Source organism: Leptopilina heterotoma, unplaced genomic scaffold (assembly GCF_015476425.1).
Source record: "Leptopilina heterotoma isolate Lh14 unplaced genomic scaffold, ASM1547642v1 Lhet_286, whole genome shotgun sequence".
In the NCBI taxonomy this organism is placed as follows: Eukaryota; Metazoa; Arthropoda; class Insecta; order Hymenoptera; family Figitidae; genus Leptopilina; species Leptopilina heterotoma.
This window is the reverse complement of record NW_025110993.1, coordinates 165,849-182,739: the sequence shown is the minus strand read 5'-3', so window position 1 is coordinate 182,739 and position 16,891 is coordinate 165,849. Positions and strand designations below refer to the sequence as shown.

At 24.8% G+C, this 16,891-nt stretch overlaps 1 protein-coding gene across 1 annotated transcript in view; it reads right to left on the bottom strand.

Annotated features, from left to right (window-relative positions):
• Window positions 1-16,307, bottom strand: part of LOC122504256 (ATP-dependent RNA helicase DDX54) — a 38,197-nt gene extending 21,890 nt beyond the window's left edge. Inside the window, exons 1-11 of the mRNA XM_043615270.1 lie at window positions 15,907-16,307; window positions 15,214-15,590; window positions 14,772-15,087; window positions 14,317-14,527; window positions 13,726-13,952; window positions 13,399-13,605; window positions 13,110-13,242; window positions 12,801-12,999; window positions 12,464-12,602; window positions 12,228-12,381; window positions 8,595-8,800 (exon numbers count right to left, since the gene is read on the bottom strand). Coding sequence (XP_043471205.1) covers window positions 8,607-8,800; window positions 12,228-12,381; window positions 12,464-12,602; window positions 12,801-12,999; window positions 13,110-13,242; window positions 13,399-13,605; window positions 13,726-13,952; window positions 14,317-14,527; window positions 14,772-15,087; window positions 15,214-15,590; window positions 15,907-16,095 — 2,346 coding nt within the window. The 5' untranslated portion in view covers window positions 16,096-16,307 and the 3' untranslated portion in view covers window positions 8,595-8,606. The remainder of the gene's footprint in view (window positions 1-8,594; window positions 8,801-12,227; window positions 12,382-12,463; window positions 12,603-12,800; window positions 13,000-13,109; window positions 13,243-13,398; window positions 13,606-13,725; window positions 13,953-14,316; window positions 14,528-14,771; window positions 15,088-15,213; window positions 15,591-15,906) is intronic.
• Window positions 16,308-16,891: the final 584 nt, after the last annotated feature.

Genomic DNA, 16,891 nt, shown 5'->3' with positions numbered 1-16,891 from the left:
ACTTATTTAGACAATAAATTCTCCTAATCGAAAAATTATTCACTATTCAGTTTACCTCTCGTTATACATAGAATAAATTCCGATCACTTTTAATAAGAAAGAATAAAAATTTAAATAACAATTCAGCTATACCATAAATTATTTAAGAAAATGAAAAGTCAACAATATCAATTAAAGGTCAAGTTTACAAGAAATTTAGACGAAAGAAGTTGCGTTGAACTGCGTCTACAAAACTATAGACATTATCGATCTTGAATAAATGCAAAATAGTTGGGAAAAAAAAATTCTTTAGCTTATAATCTCATTATAACTATAACCATCATATTATAAGTTATATATTATGTTATAATACAAAAACCAGTAACAGTATAATAATATTTACAGAAAATTTTAATAATCTTCGAATTTATTACTCTCGCAATATATCCTGAATAAGTTTTGAAAATAAATATCAATAAATCGTGGAATTGTTAACAACTTCCTATTTTATAGAAAATATAGTGAATAATTAATTATTTATTCCTATAATTAATTTTTCAAGCTTGAATACATTTTTTGTATAAATCCAAATAAATTTTCCTTTTATATTGATGTTTTTAAAATTAAATCAATGATATATTTCGTAACGAATTTGGAAATTTCTATAAAAGATGCTGTACTTTAGTTCCTTTTTCTTCTCTTTTTTTAACATAGTTTTGCATATTCAAGGCCGTTGTAAGGCTTGTTATTTGTTACGTACATTCTACGTACTTCGCACTGCTTGGTACCGACACCTGTGTGCATTAAGACTGTTGTATATCTCTACGTATTTTACAAATACTCTGTAGGAAAAAATGCTCATATATAGACGTGTCTTGGCACAGGTAAAGGCATTGAGAGAGAAAAAAAGAGAAAAAAAGAGAAAAAGAGAGAAATCTCAAGGAATCTTCAACAGGAATAGTAATTATACTGACTTTTGATCGTCAAGATTAGATCTCTAAGAATTGTATATCTCTTTGATTAATAGATTTTAATCCTAATTTCATTAAGACATTGTTTACTTTTTTTAGCTATAACACCTTAAAAAAAATTAAATAAGTTAAATTAAATTAAATGAGTTACGTACTTCAAAATTCAGATAAAAAATGTAAACTTTGATTTATTTATTTATTGAAATAAATATTTCATAAATATACCTATTGAAATTTATAATTTTCAATTCAATTAAATTCACATTCAAAAAAAAAAATATTCGAGTCAGAGCCTATTACTAAACTTTTTATTTGTTTCGGGTAATTTTTCTTTGGTTTAAATGAATTTTACTTGGTGCAAATAAATTTTACTTGGTTTACATAAATTTTATTTGGTTCAAATGAATTTTACTTGGTTCAAACAAATTTTACTTAATACAAATAAATTTTTTCGTTTTGTTTACATTTTATTAAGTTTAAATGAATTTTCCTTGGTTTAAATAAATTTTACTTGGTTCAAATGAATTTTACTTGGTTGAAACAAATTTTACTTTATTGAAATAAATTTTATTTGTTTTGTATAAATTTTACTTTGTTCAAATAAATTTTAATCGTTTCGAATAATATTTAAAGTAAATACACAATTTAAGAACTCTGAGACGAATATATTTTTATTTAACTCAAATAAATTATAATTTGTTTAAATAAAATTTTTCTCTGCTGTGCATAAATTTATTGAAAAGAATAATTAAAAATAAATAAAAAAAAATTATTGAAATCGCTCAATTAAAGAAGTTATATAATAATAATTACAAAAAAAATTCTAACTACTAATATAATTATTGGAAAAAAATCTTCATTTTTTAATTATTTAACCAGTTTCCACTTTAACAAATTAAAACAATTATTTCCTTATTTAATTTCAGTTAATTTTATTTGATTACAAATTATAGTACTCGAATCGACTTCAAGGCAAAAAACAGTCGTTTTTGTCGATTTTGTCGAAAAAGTCGTTTATTTTATTCAAGGCTATGATAAAAATTTGATTTTCTATTTCCCTGACTTTTTCCTAATTTCTAGCAATTTTTAAAAAAAAATTTTCCCCTATCTCAATAACTTCAATTTTTTTTTTTCGTAAAATTCAGTTATTTCCTGTTTACTTTTCTTCACAAAAAACACGATTTTGAAACAATTTTGTTAATTTTATTCAAATTATTATATTATTTGTAATTTTATTTAAAATGCATTCATCAGAAATTATAATTTGGAACTTAATTTTAAAATTTAATTATTTTTAAAAATTACAACTCTAATTCTTTCAAAATTCAATTATTTTCTAGAATTTTTAACTAGAATTCTTTTCTAAATTATTTATTTTTAATAATTTTGAATAAGTTTTTTAAGAATTCAATTAGCTATTTAAAATTAAACTTAAAATTTAATTTAAAAGTATTTTAATTTCAAATAAAAATTTAAAATTAACAATTGAAATAATCAAAATCTTGTAAAATAGATATTTTTAAGAGTATTTTTTAATAGTAAAATATTTTATGGCAAAAGAGTTTCTATATAATAAAATTATTATTATTATTATTATTATTATTATTATTGTTATTATTATCATCGCATTATATACATTATTTTATATTCGTTGACATTGATTTTTCTCTAAATTTAAAATAAAATGGTCCCGTATGATTTTTTTAAAACGGTTTCGTATTTGGGAAGTTATTTGAATTTTAAATTGAAGCAGAAAACCTTGAATCGGAAAAAAGACAAAGAACCCCCACTTTTTTCATTTTTTTCCATATAGACGATTTTAACATATTAAATCTAAATATAGTTTCGACAATTCAAAACCATTTAAAAAAACGTAAAAACTTTTTGTTCGGAATTTAATGAATTCTTTATAATATGCGACACTTTTTTAACACCATATAGAAATATTTTATGATAAAATCCCATTTTTTGTTTAAAGTTGAAACAAAAAAAATTTTTTTTTTAAAAGTACCTTTTTATAATCCCATTCTCTTAACAAGACTAGATTCCAGAAAATTGATCCTTCCGGAATAACTATCTTAGATTAAGCTCGTGCTCTTATCAAACTCGATTTACTCAACAATCAAGATTAATGAAAGTTAGTGAAGAAGGTAGTTATTTGACCTGAAAATCATTTGCGATCGAGTTACACATCTTTATTGGACTCTATTTTCTCTCTCTCTCTCAAAAATAACTTTCGAGTTTTTTATTATCATTTTATTCAAATATTGACAATTATGACAAGACGTCGGATAATTGAAATCGAAATATAAATTATGAATTTTTATTTATTCATTTATATTGCTATTATATTTATTGTTTTATATTTCAATTCTTTAAATTTGGATCTTTATTACAATATTTTGACTCGTACACTGAAAAAAAATTATTTGATTCAAATAACCGATTAATTGACTATTATCAATTAAACATTTAATTAAATCAAATAATATTTATTGGAGTCAATTAAATGGTTCTTAATTCATATTTGCTTAAAATACTGAAATTATTGGTTCAAATACCATTTAATTGACTCTAATAAATGTTATTTGATTCAAGTAAATATTTAATTGACAATAGTTAATTAATCGGTTATTTGAATTTTTTTTTTATTTGAAATTTTTTTTTCAGTGTAGTGAAAGTATATAAAGAATATATGTAAAAAATTTTCCGAGAAATTTCAAACCTCAATTTTCTAATCACACAACAAATTAGAAATTCGTTTCATTATTTGAACAATCAATGAAAGTGAAATTAATATTAAGAAAAAATAAATATAAATAAAAAGATGCGTTAGATGACCGTCTGGTCAGTTTGTTAGAAAGTTATAAGAAAGTGTTGGAAAGTACAGTAAATAACTACTTTTTCAAGACAATTTTTTCCAATCATGTTTTTTACTTTTTATATTTTTTTCCTTGTTTTTTGTAAAAAAAAACTATTTTTTCTATAAATAATTTCCAATTGATATTTTATCAATTTTGTAGTATTCTTTTTTTTATTTGTTTCTATTTCTTTTTATTAATTCCAGCAGTGATTTAATAAAAAATTTAATAACATATTTTTTTTAATTTTTTGAAAAAAAGCAAATAAAATAATAAAATGAAAAAAATGAAAAAACTAAAGTTAAAATTTAAATAAGTTAAATTTTATGGAATATTCGTGAATGTCAGTTCGTCGATTAAAAAGACTGGGCTTCAACTGAATTACAAACACATATTGGGCTTCGGACTCTCATGTCGTTAAATATTATCCTATATGCACGAGAATCACTCACTTAGCTCTATATATCGATCAACAAACGCCTTATGCACTAGATATAAAATTACATGATTTTACAAAGAAAAGATTAAACTTTCCAGTCTGAATAGCACAAGATTCCTTTTTTTTATTCCCCATATTATATTAAATAAATAATCTTTCAACAAAAGAAGAGAGAGAGAGAGAGAGAGAGAGAGAAATATTTTTCAATATTTTCACAAATATTCATAAATATTTTATGCAAAAAAGAAATATCGTTTTTCCAAAAAGATATCATTTTTTCTTTTTTTCAAAGAGATTATTTAGTAAAGATTTTCTATTAAAAGATAGTTATATAGAATTATGTGGTAAGTTTAATATCGAAATTAATAAAGAATAGTAAAGATAAGAATAACAGGAATAAAATTTAATTATAAATTCTTTATGAGAATTGAAAAATTTACAATACAATTTCAATTAAATTCCTTGAAAAAAATAAATTATTTCCTAAAACTTTAATAAAATTCATAGAAACAATTCAATTATTTTTATGAATTGTAAAATTCTTCGCAAGAATTAAATTTTTGTATAAATAATAAAATACTTCTCAGAAATTCAATTATTTTCAATAGAATTTTAATTAATAAAATTTTAGGAAATAATTCTAAACTATTTTTACAAATTTTTATAAAATTTGTCGACGGAATTCAATTATTTTCAGTAATTTTTTATCTCATTTCTCTATAAGAATTCAATTATTTCAATTTTAATTCTTGACAAGAATTAAATTATTTTTATAAATAACAAATTTTTTTAAAAGAATTTCAATTATTTTTAATAAAATTTTGCGAAAAAATTGAACTACTTTCAAGAAATTTGAGCAAATTCTTCAAAAAGAATTTAATTATTTACGAAGACTAATAAAATTATTTATAAGACTTAATTTTTTTAATTTTAGTAAAAGTTAATAATATAAAATTAGTTATTACAATTGTTAATAAACACGATTATTTTAAAAACATAAAAGTAATTTTTCATAAAATTCAATTACGTTCAAAATTTTCACTAAAAATTATTAAAAGAAACTCGATTATTTTAAAAAAAAACTGAAATAATTTCTTCGAAACAATTCAATTATTTCCCTGAAATTTTAATAAAACTCTTGCCAAGAATTAAATATTTTATTTTCCAAAATTTTACTAACATTCTTTAAAAGAATTCGATTTTTCATAAATAACAGAATTTTATTATTTAGGAAAATATTAATTTTTACTGTTTTAGAAAAAATCAAAACGATTCCCTTGATTATAATAGTGAAATTTCGACTTTCTCAATAATAAACAAGATACAATCTCATTCTTGCAAATACAAATAGAATAGACTCTGTACACCTGCAGTTTCGTTATAATGCAGTCATACGCAACCGCTACGCAATAGAAATAGAGAGCACTAGTTCAATTTCCAAACTGTATGTAAATTCAAGTAAACAAAACGAGATGAAAAAAATTGCCAAATAAAAAGAAAAAAGGAATATTTATAATTACCTATCAAAAAGCTCATAAACGTATTTTTTCAATCAATTTACTTTACACAATCGACATTTTTCCCTTCGATGAAAATTTTCTAAATAAATTCTATTTCCTGTATATATATATATATATATATATATATTTATTATTCAACCAGTTTTCACTTTTACTAATTACGACAACTATTTGCTTAATTTTCACGATTAATTTCATTGCAAATCTCCAATTATGGTTTTCATCAGGAAATAAAATTAAGATTCGAGAGAATAACTTACACACAAAAGTGTTGAATAATAATTAATAATCGTTTCAAGTGAATACAAAGAACAATTTTTTGAAAATTTAATTTTGAAAAAGAAATAATTCATTAAAAAAATGTTTTGTCAAAAATTGACAGTTTTATAGACTCAGAATATTGAATGAAGAGAGACTATCTAAAAGAATGTATAAGAGAATTCAAAAATTTTAAAAATGAGTTGAATGGGAACAATATTTAAATAAAACGCACAAAGACTAAAATAAACAATAACTTATAAAAAAAAATACAAAAGCCTTTATGAGATTATTTATATTCATAACGTGAAAGTGTTTGCTCTGAAAGACTTTCGCTGTTGTGCTAAAAAATACGACTTTGCTTTACTTGAAAATATATACGTATATATACCTTCTTTTCAAACGAAGACTAAAAAGAACTTGCATTACGAAAATCTCGTGACATGAAGTCATAAAAGTATCTATTTGACAAAAAAAAAAAAAAAAGAATAAGAATGCGAAAAAAACGTCTGAAAACGTAGAATAAAGGTTACAAGAATATATAAGCATTTAATTAAATGCGTCAATTGATATCACCTACATCATATATAAGCATATATCGTTCTGGCAACATTGGAGTATATCAAAGATCCTTTGTGCAAAATATCGAAAGACCTTGTCCCCTTAACACTATCAATTCATTCTATTCTATTCTTTTTATCGACATCTAGATACACTCTTGAAAATATAACACTAGAGTCTTTGCACCTCTCTTATGAAAGACCATTGACGTAATCAAACTCTCATTTTCTCTCCAACTCCTATAACAATTCATCGGAAAATTCAAAAAGAGAATCTATTCGAGGGAACAGATTTCGTTTTTCATCGAGTCATCCTTTCAATTATCTTGTCATTACTAATTATTCAATTATATTAATTCCAATTAATTAATTCTCTATTAATATTAATTCTTTTGAAATGTCATTCGGATAATAATTTATTAATTTTTAAATTTAAATAAAAAGTAATAAATACAATTATTTAATTCTTATGAAATTTAATAATAATAATTAAAATTAGAAGAATTTTAATTATTTATACTTAATTTAATATAAATTAAATAATTAATTACATTTATTACTTTTTAGTATTTAAATTTAAAAAATAATAAATTATTATCACAATTGTCAACAAGATTTTTAAATGAATTTCACAACTATGTTTCTGATAAAAGTAAAAAAATAAAAACAAAAATAGAATTTGAAAACAATTTTCTTTTCTCAATTAATTTTCCGTTGGAAAACCCACTTTAATTGATAATTATTTTCAATTTACTAATTTCGATACAGTGAAATGAAATTTGAAAGTCTCAATTAAAGTAAAAAATTCAAACTCAATGAAAATCTTGTCTCAAGCAGAAAAAGATAATAAAACAATGACAAGTTATTGTTGTTTCAACTATTTTTTAAATTAGCAACGAAAGAAAGGGAAAAACTATAAATAGAAAATTCAAATTCTTTGAAACTAAAAATGTGTTCATTTTTTGTCAAGTAAAGAATTGCCATCCACGATCACGATCACGATCACCATGAATTTGTTTATCTTTCACTATGTAAAAAAACCTTCTGCAATGTTCCCTCAAAGTTCCTTGGGACTAAAAGTGAAAGATCTAAACTAGAAACAAATATAAAGAAGTTAAATAAAATTGTAAATAGACAAAAAATCGATTACTCATTATTTAGTTAATTTTTTCGAATTATAGCCATTGATAAAAATAATTTTAATTTTCAATTATATTTTTTAATTTCATTAGCATTTAATTTCCACTTTTAATTAACGCGGTGTACTACATTTTCAACGAGATGATACCCCTCAAGAAAACTTGATATTCCATTGGAAAAAGTGGAATGTTCTTAAATGAATAAATGACACAATTTGCAGGAAATTTTCCTAGTCTCGTGAAATCAGGAAACTACGTCAGAGGACAATTAAAGCGTTCATAATCTAATCTAGATTATTTTCAGTTTGCGTGTGACATTTTCAAATAATAATTATTATTTTTCAACCCGAGAAAGCGGCTTTCGAGTACTCTTTTTACTTTTCAATTCGTATTTACATAATATTAAGTAATTTGAAAAAACAGTTCAAAACGAAATTGCAAAAATTAGCATGTAATTTCAATTTTAATTTCATTTAAAATATTAATATAATATTTCAATATAATATAATTATTAATATTATTATAATATATTTCAAAATTTATTTTATTAATATTTTAAAATAATAATTTGAACAATTTTTTTAAATTTCTTTCTGAATAATTTTTGTAAAAATTTAAAAAAGAAAATGTTAATTTCTCATTCGATAGAGATGTTATGACGTGTTTTCAAAATTGATAAAAAAAGTTATCAGTTTCCTCTCTCCTCCCACGGATTAATGACAGTAATAGATTAAAATAAAAAACTTCTGTCATTAATTGAAAAGAACAATTCATCTTGAAAGCAAACGACAAAACAAAAATAATCATTTTTCAACTTAAAAACTAATCGTCGATTTAAACTACAAAAAGAATAATGACTTGACTCACCCCTTTCCAAATTTATCGTCTTCCTCCTTTTTTCTGTCCACTCTTCCTGCCTTTTCCCTTTTTCTTGCCATTTCTATTTTGCTTCCTTTCGAGTAGTTTGCGAGCCTTCAAAATTTGTTCTGGTTTCTTCAGTTCACCTCTGACCTTGACCTTATCCTTCATTTTCTGATTATGCCGAGCCCAATGTGTATTCGCTCTGGTTTTCACTGCGAAATTCAATTAGTTATTAATTTTACCCTCTGAATTGAAAAATTAAAAATTTCTCAATTTTAAATTCGTTTGTATTGTATCTTTTATTTCTTTTTTAAAATTTTAAATCAATGACGTATTTAAAAACGAAAATTTATTTTACAATAAAATGTTTTATAATAAATAAATATTAATAAAAAATAGATTAATAAAAATAGAAATCAGGGGAATTTTGAGTAAACGGAAGGAAAGGAGAATTTTATTACGAAATCTCGATTTATAAATTATTTTTACAATCCGTATATTTATAAAGTAATTGAGATCTCTGATAAATGATATAATTTACAACATTTATGATAAGAACTTTTCAGTGTTATAAACTTTCTCAATATTTTACTGCATTTTTAATTTTTTTACTTCTAAATCGTAACTTTAAAATAAAAGTTTAAAAATTAAATTAAAGATTTTAAATACTAAAAATAATAAATAGTACAAATAAACAAATATTTGAAAACTGAAACAAATATTAATAGGGGAAATAGAAATATTTTTCCAAAGAAAAAAATTCTTTCTCACTGAAAATATTTTATTTATTACAAAAATTCATTTTATTGTAAAGCGAATTAGAGGGAGAGCAAATTTTTGAATTGTTACAATATTCGTCAATATTTTCAAGGACCATTATTCTTTCAATAACATCGCGTGTGAATTCAATAGTTGCAATAAAGATTGTATTAAATTTTTCAAGACATTGCATTATTATCAGAATGACATTTTGAAATTCACTTCACAACCACATAATAAAAGTAGAGAAAAAAAACCAAAAATAGAATTTGAAAACAGTTTTCTTCTCTCAATTAATTTTCCGTTGGGAAAAACCACTTTAATTGATAATTATTTTCAATTTACTAATTTTGAAAGATTTTTCTATTTCAGTGAAATAAAAAATGAAATTCAAATTAGTAAAGTAAAGAATTAACAGTTAGAGTAAAGAAATTCCAAACATATTCTACATTAAGTAAAAAATGAATTTAATTCCAAGTATTTCAACTTGAAATTAAAGGGTTTCATTTAAATATTTTCCCACTGAAAGGGAATCAATTAAAAGCGCCGCAAAGCAATTAAGAATCCCGTGGCTCAATTAACTTGGAAATTGTCTATCGAAATGAAATGAAAAGAAAATGCAAGAAAAGAGTTTTAAAAAGAAATCCATAAATACTTCCTTTGAATCTTTTCTCATTCTCATTCTTATCTTTTTTCCAACTCTACATCCTTGGAATTACCAGCTCTTTGCCTTTTTATTACCTAAGTAGTTGTTGACTCCTTTTATAAATTGTACGCCAATAAAAGAAGATTAGAAATTAAAAAAAAAAAATGTCATTTCCCTTTGCAAAAACAAAGTAAACTTGTTTTTCTACTTTTTTTCCCCCTGGTGGTAAAAATAAATATTCCTCTAAATCTTTCATTAAGGAAAAAATTTTTAATTGACATTAAAATCCTAGCCAAACAGATTTTTCACAATCAAGAATAATTTCTTTATTTAATAAATAAATAATTTCTCTTCCTTGAATTTAATTTAATGTTTAAATTTGAGAAATTGACGAAGAAAATATTTAATTAATAATATTTACAAATTCAGTTATTACATCATCGGATTGGAATTCAATCCACGAAGTTAATAAGAGAATATTTTGTCAAACAATAAGTTTCAGATACGTGAGTTGTTTTCTGATTGGAATTTTTGCAAATAGGACTGTTGGAGGGAAAGCCTCTCTGGAATGTCAACTATTTGCGCTTCAAGTTGTACCCCACCCGGTTGAATGAATGAGCACATTATATAGTGTTCGTACTTTGTAACTGAACAGTAACGACGTAGACGTGTTACTAGAGGTCATCTCAACATGTGCATCTAGAGACTACATCGAGAAGAATGCGGACAAGAAGAGATTCGTCCCTTATATTCGATCCGATAATATTCACTCACTCACTCTCTACAATTTATTCATCTCATTTTCAATTAATAAATCACTCACTTTATACGAATGGAAATATTTTTATTAAAATTCCCCAATTTCTATCATTTTCTCTAAAATTCTTATTGCAGGGATCACAGTCAATTTTCCATCTAATATTAGAAATTGCACGTTTCTTGAAAAATTTTTAAATAATTGAATTCTTTGGACGAATTTTAATAAAATTTTTAAGAATAATTACATTTTTCGAGGAATTTCATTAAAAATGTTTTAAAAATAATTAAAATCCTGCGACAAATGTTATTATTTATGAAAATAATTGAATCCTTGTAAAAATTTTATTATTTATGATATATATATATATATATATATATATATATATTATTTTTTGAAAATAATAATTTTACGAAATACGAAGTAAATTTCAGAAAGAAATTACTAAAATTAACTTGGGAGTTAAAACAAATTTCCTTAAAAAATAGTAAAATTTAATATTAAAAATCATTAAATTTTTAGAGTAAATTTTATAATAGCAGCAAATTTTATTGAAAATTAGTCAAATTATAAATCAAACTATGAATTCTATTAAAATTTATTCTAAAATTAATACAATTTGTCAAAAATTCCAAACAATTTGGATTTTTCTCAAAAGTAAAACTTATTTTATATTTGTTATGAAAAAATCTCCAAGTTTCAACACTAGGAAATAATATAAAAAGATTATAAAGTTTCAAAATACTAAAATTTGTTCCAAGTTTATGAAAATTAAAAATTTGTTCTTTAAGCCTAAATAAAAATTTTTCCAACTTACAAAAAATGACAATTTTTACTTTTTTTCTGAAAAATAAGGGGAAAAAGAGTGAAAATTTATGATTTTAGGTATTCTAGAAAATTTTATTTATTTAAGGGGATAAAAAAGGGGAAAAAGAGACTGGGATCCCTGTTATTGTCGAAATTTATAAAAGTAATAAAAATTAGAAGAATAGATGTATTAAGTTTAAGATAAATTTCCATCTTTTTGGTAATTTAGAGAATAGAGGATTCCAAGTGGAATAAAAGTTTATTCTCGCTGAGAGTATAACATCAACTGAGTAGATCAATGACCCGCTTCCTGTGTTTAACTTTAAACAGATTGCACTTGGCTCTTCTTAATTCATATTATTGGCGTGTAAGGATAAAAATATACCCACTGACTGTGTTCTTGTTAACTAAATTCAGACAATTAGTGAAACTGTCTACATAGCTCGGTTTTTTCTCGCTACATTTGCTCAGTTTTCTGACACTGCTAATCTACATGTTTTCTGACAAATGGAATCTTTTTTATAAACAGAAAAAAATGAAACTCATTCATAAAAGTGAGACAGAACTATCAATTTCTATGCACGTCCGATTTTCCTTATTTTCCTCTATTTTTAATTTTCGTTTTTAAATTAAAAGAATTAGAAAATTGTTAGAAAATGGAAAAACTTACATTTTTGCATTTGAGGCGATTCATCTTCATCGTCATTGTAGTCATTCAAAGAGGCAACTTTGCTCTTTTCCTTCCATTGTGAGTAACGATTTGTTTTATAGGAGGCAGGAATCCAAGCTCCAGATTCGGATCGTATTTTTCCAACTTTGGAATTCTGGACAAAATAGAATTTCGATTTTAGTTTTATGAGTGATTTTAAAAATAACATTAGTAAGTGAAAGTTAGTTAAAATTTACATTGTTTATCGTCACCATCTTCTTCTTTTTACGGTCCCATTTTTTTATTTGTGTTTGTAACCTTCTTGATTCTTCACTGTCCGCCGTCAAATCTAATTGCATTCTTTCGGCATCCTTCGCGAACACATTAACAGCCAATCTGAAAATTAAAATTTTTAATTTAATTTCTAATGACAATAAAATATTGACATAAAAATATAAAAAAATCCTCCTAATAAGGGTTTATTTTAATTTTCTATTTTAATAAAATTTGACAACGTATCCAATTGTTTCAATTTTTGTTAACATTTTCTAATTAATGAAATATTTGAATTGCTAATTAATCAATTAAATTTACCCGTCTTCTGTGTGTTTATCGGGAGCACTGTACGGAATGTAAAATTCATCGTCCCGTGTTACTTTCTGTTTCTTTTTCGAAGGTTTATAGAGATCGTCTAATTTTCTTTTCTTCGGAGTAATCACTTCATTGAAAGTGGCTTTTATTTCATCGGCACTGCTTGATGGGAGTGTTAATTTTTCCGATGATTTTCCAACACCTGCAAAAATACAAAAAATATATTGCAAACCTTATTATAAATAAAATAAATTATATTAAAAAATAATTTACGAAAGACAATTGTTTATGTGTGAATATGTTTTTTCTTACATTTCAAAGCGTCGTTTTCCCTCTCTTCTTTTTTTCGATGGAAATCCCGAATACTTTCCTTATGAAAAGCGCGTTTAGTTTTCATAACTTTGTAATCAGTTGCTGTATTCCTGCTGCATATTTCGAACACGGTCTAAACAAAAAAAAAACATTTCCATCCATTGTGTGTGATATAAAATACCAAATATCAGTAAGACTTTAAAACGAGGAAGATAAAATTTCACATTTTATTCCCCTATTTTTCTAGAGAAGTAAAACATGTCAAAATTGTTAATAGTTAAAAACATACACCGGGAGGTCTGTAATTCTTCATCCGAGATAAAATGTCCGATAGTGAATTTTCCGCTTCTCTTGTCTTTATATCACAAAATTCAGGACTAATTCCCGCTTCAATGATATTGAGGTTCTTGACGCGTTTCGAACTTTCGGAGGAAGCGGCAGGCCTGGATCGCAAATACTGTTGATAAGCGTTATTGCAAACGTTCTCCATATTTTCCTGAACAAAAAGAAAATTCAAATTTCTCACAAATTACACAATAAGTTAATTTAACAAAATTTCACTAAAAATTGAGTTTTGGTCTCTTTTTTAATAAATTTCGATTTATTTACTACTTACAAGATCCGTAGTGACATGGTGCCAATTAATAAGTTCAGCAATTTCTTCCTCAATCATTGCTTGTGGCATTTTCCCCACAGCTCCTTCGGGAACTTCTTCACTTCCTACATTCGGAACAATATGAAATGGACGTCCCAGGAAGAGATGCAAATCCAAAAGATAAGAGTATTCATCAGGACAAATTATATTGTAAGCAGTTCCGCTCCTTCCTGCTCGAGCGCAACGTCCTAAAGAACAAAAAATAATTAAATTTTTCGATTAATCAATTTAAAATAGTATTAAAAATAATTGAAATTCTTTGATGATTTTTATTATTTATGAAAATAATTGAATTTTGGTTGAATTTTATCAATTTTTTTTTAATAATTCATTTCTTGTAAATAATTTTATGCAAATTCTAATTTAAATAATTGAATTTCGAATACTTTTTGAAAATAATTGAATCGTTTTAAAGAATTTGATAATAATTTTTGAGAATAGTTATAATATTAATTAATTAATATAATTAATATTATGTTATAATAATAATTCAAGGATTATTAATATAGATAGTTTGGTGCTTAAATACTTTGTTTCTATTGTTTCACTCACCAACCCTGTGAACGAAGACTTTGCTCTTATCAGGAAAATGAAAGTTTATAACATAATCCAAATGGGGGATGTCGATTCCTCTCGCTGCAACATCTGTTACAACCAAAACTTTTACTTTTCCAGTTTGAAACTTTGCCGCATTAATTTTCCGAGCCGAGGGATCAAGATTCGAATAAATGAAGGTGTTGGAAATATTCGCTTTGTTTAAAATCTGAAAATAGAAAGAAAAAATCATAATTAAATACATCTTTACATTATTATCATATTATTACAACTTTACTGTTCATCTGATAAAAGAACTTTTTAAATACATTTTAGTGTCTCTACACTTTAAATTTCTTATTAATTAATTAAAATATAAAAATAGATAAAAAAAAGAACACAAAATTTCCGAAAATTTTTTCGTAAATAAAGGTTTGAGAGATTCGAGGATTTAAAAGAAATAGAATAAACACCTGATGAATGTAGTCGACATGATGCATCGTAGCGGCAAAAATCACAGTTTGCGAATCCGGTTTAATGACATTTTTCAAAAGACAAAGAAGAACGGCTAATTTTTCCTCAGGGCGACAAGTAACGAAAGAAAGTGTCAATTCCTCCGGCAGTTTGCTCTCGACATCGAGACGCAAGAGAACTGGATCTCCCAAGCCAGCTTTTGCAAATTCAACCAGTACTTTTGGTAGAGTTGCAGAAAACAAAAGTGTCTGCCGATTCTGAGGCAGTCTATTTGCTATTTCGTGAATTTGTTCTCCAAAACCCATCTCGAATAATCTATTAGAAAATTTAAAATAACTTTTAGAAAAGGAAAACAAAATATTCTGAAACTGGGAATTTAAAATTGAAAATTCAGAATATGTACCTAGGTTTAGAGTAAAATTAAAAATTTAGTTAACTCACCGATCAGCCTCGTCGAAAACAACGTAGGAAATGCTTTTGAGATTTAGCTCCATCTCAACGCAAATGTGTAAAAATCGACCGGGAGTAGCGACAATGACGTCGGGATTGCCATGAATTGCCGAAAATTGATTGTCCATACTGTCACCACCCAAAACAACTGCCGCTTTCAATCCAGTAAATTTGCCAATTTCTTTTATAAATCTCAAAGTTTGCAGGGCTAATTCTCGAGTTGGCGACAAAATTAAAGCCCGCGCGCCACTTTTCGCTTGACGAATTTTCAATTTCTCAAAAAGTGGAATCAAAAAGCAGGCTGTTTTTCCACTTCCAGTTCTTGCCATCGCCACAACGTCTCGACCCTCCAGGGCCAATGGGATTGTCTAAAAAGAAAATAATAATATTAATATAATAAATTCTTCTCGAAAATTCAATTATTTTTATAAATAATAAAATACTTTAGATAAATTCCATTATTTTAATAAAATTTTCCTCAGAAATTCAATTATTTTCAAAATATGATAAAATTTTCATTGGAATTCAATAATTTAAAATAAAATTTTTTTTTAACTTTTCCAACAAAATAAAATTCACTCTAAAAATAAGAATATTTAATAGCAAATTGTAATGTTCGAGAAAAATTTTAATAATTTTTACAAAAAAAAATTTACATTGAAAATAGTAAATTTTGCTATTTACCTTTCGTTGAATCGGTGTTGGAATTTTATAACCTCGTTTTAAAATTCCGTTCAAAACTGATTGACTGAGGCCCATACCTTGAAAACCTCCAGACTTTTTTCCGACCTTTTTCTTCGTATTAACCACCTCATTATCATCCTCAAAATCATCAGGATTCGCAAATCCTGAAATTTCATCTGTCTTCTCCATTCTGGAAACACTGCAGGAAACACAGACACAGAAGTATTAAGTTTCTTATTAAATACTTAATGAAACGCACTTTTCACAGAGTTTTGTTCACAAACAACCGGGAAATAAAGACATTTATTATTTCTAACAAGAAATAATATTTTAACAATATTTCTCTAAAACACATGGAAGAAAAACACGTGTACTGCGACCATTCGGAAAAGTCAGAAAACAAAAAATTTTAGGTTATGTTTCTCATTTTATAAATGTCTAAAGTCTAAACTCACGGCAAAGAGTATTTCATGTTTTTATAACAGTAAAAAAGAACAGACAGTGATTAAAATGTGTAATAAATTGAAATAATATTTCTATGAATCATTCTATTACTAAATTTCTTTAGAATTTATTTATTTAATTGATTTAATTGCAATTTGCAAAAAGTAAAAAGTATCAATTAAATCACGGAAATCGACAGCGCCACTAGTGGTGGAAATGATAACTAATAAATTTATATCGCGCCAAAAGAATTATAAAATATAAAAATTAGCAAAAATCCTTTTGTGTTTTAGATATTATTAACGATTAAATGTCGATTATGTATTTAAGTTTAGATTCTTTCGATTCTTTACATTAATGCAACTTGAATCGATACATCAGGAGATATTTTTATGTCAAGGAATAAAAGATGAAAAATTTGCAAAATTGTTCAAAAACGCGTTAAAATAAACTAACGGAGCAAAAGTATACATTTTATACAAAAATAATTACTAATCGGTATCAATAATAGTAAAAATTTCGTTAATTTTTGTCTTTAAAT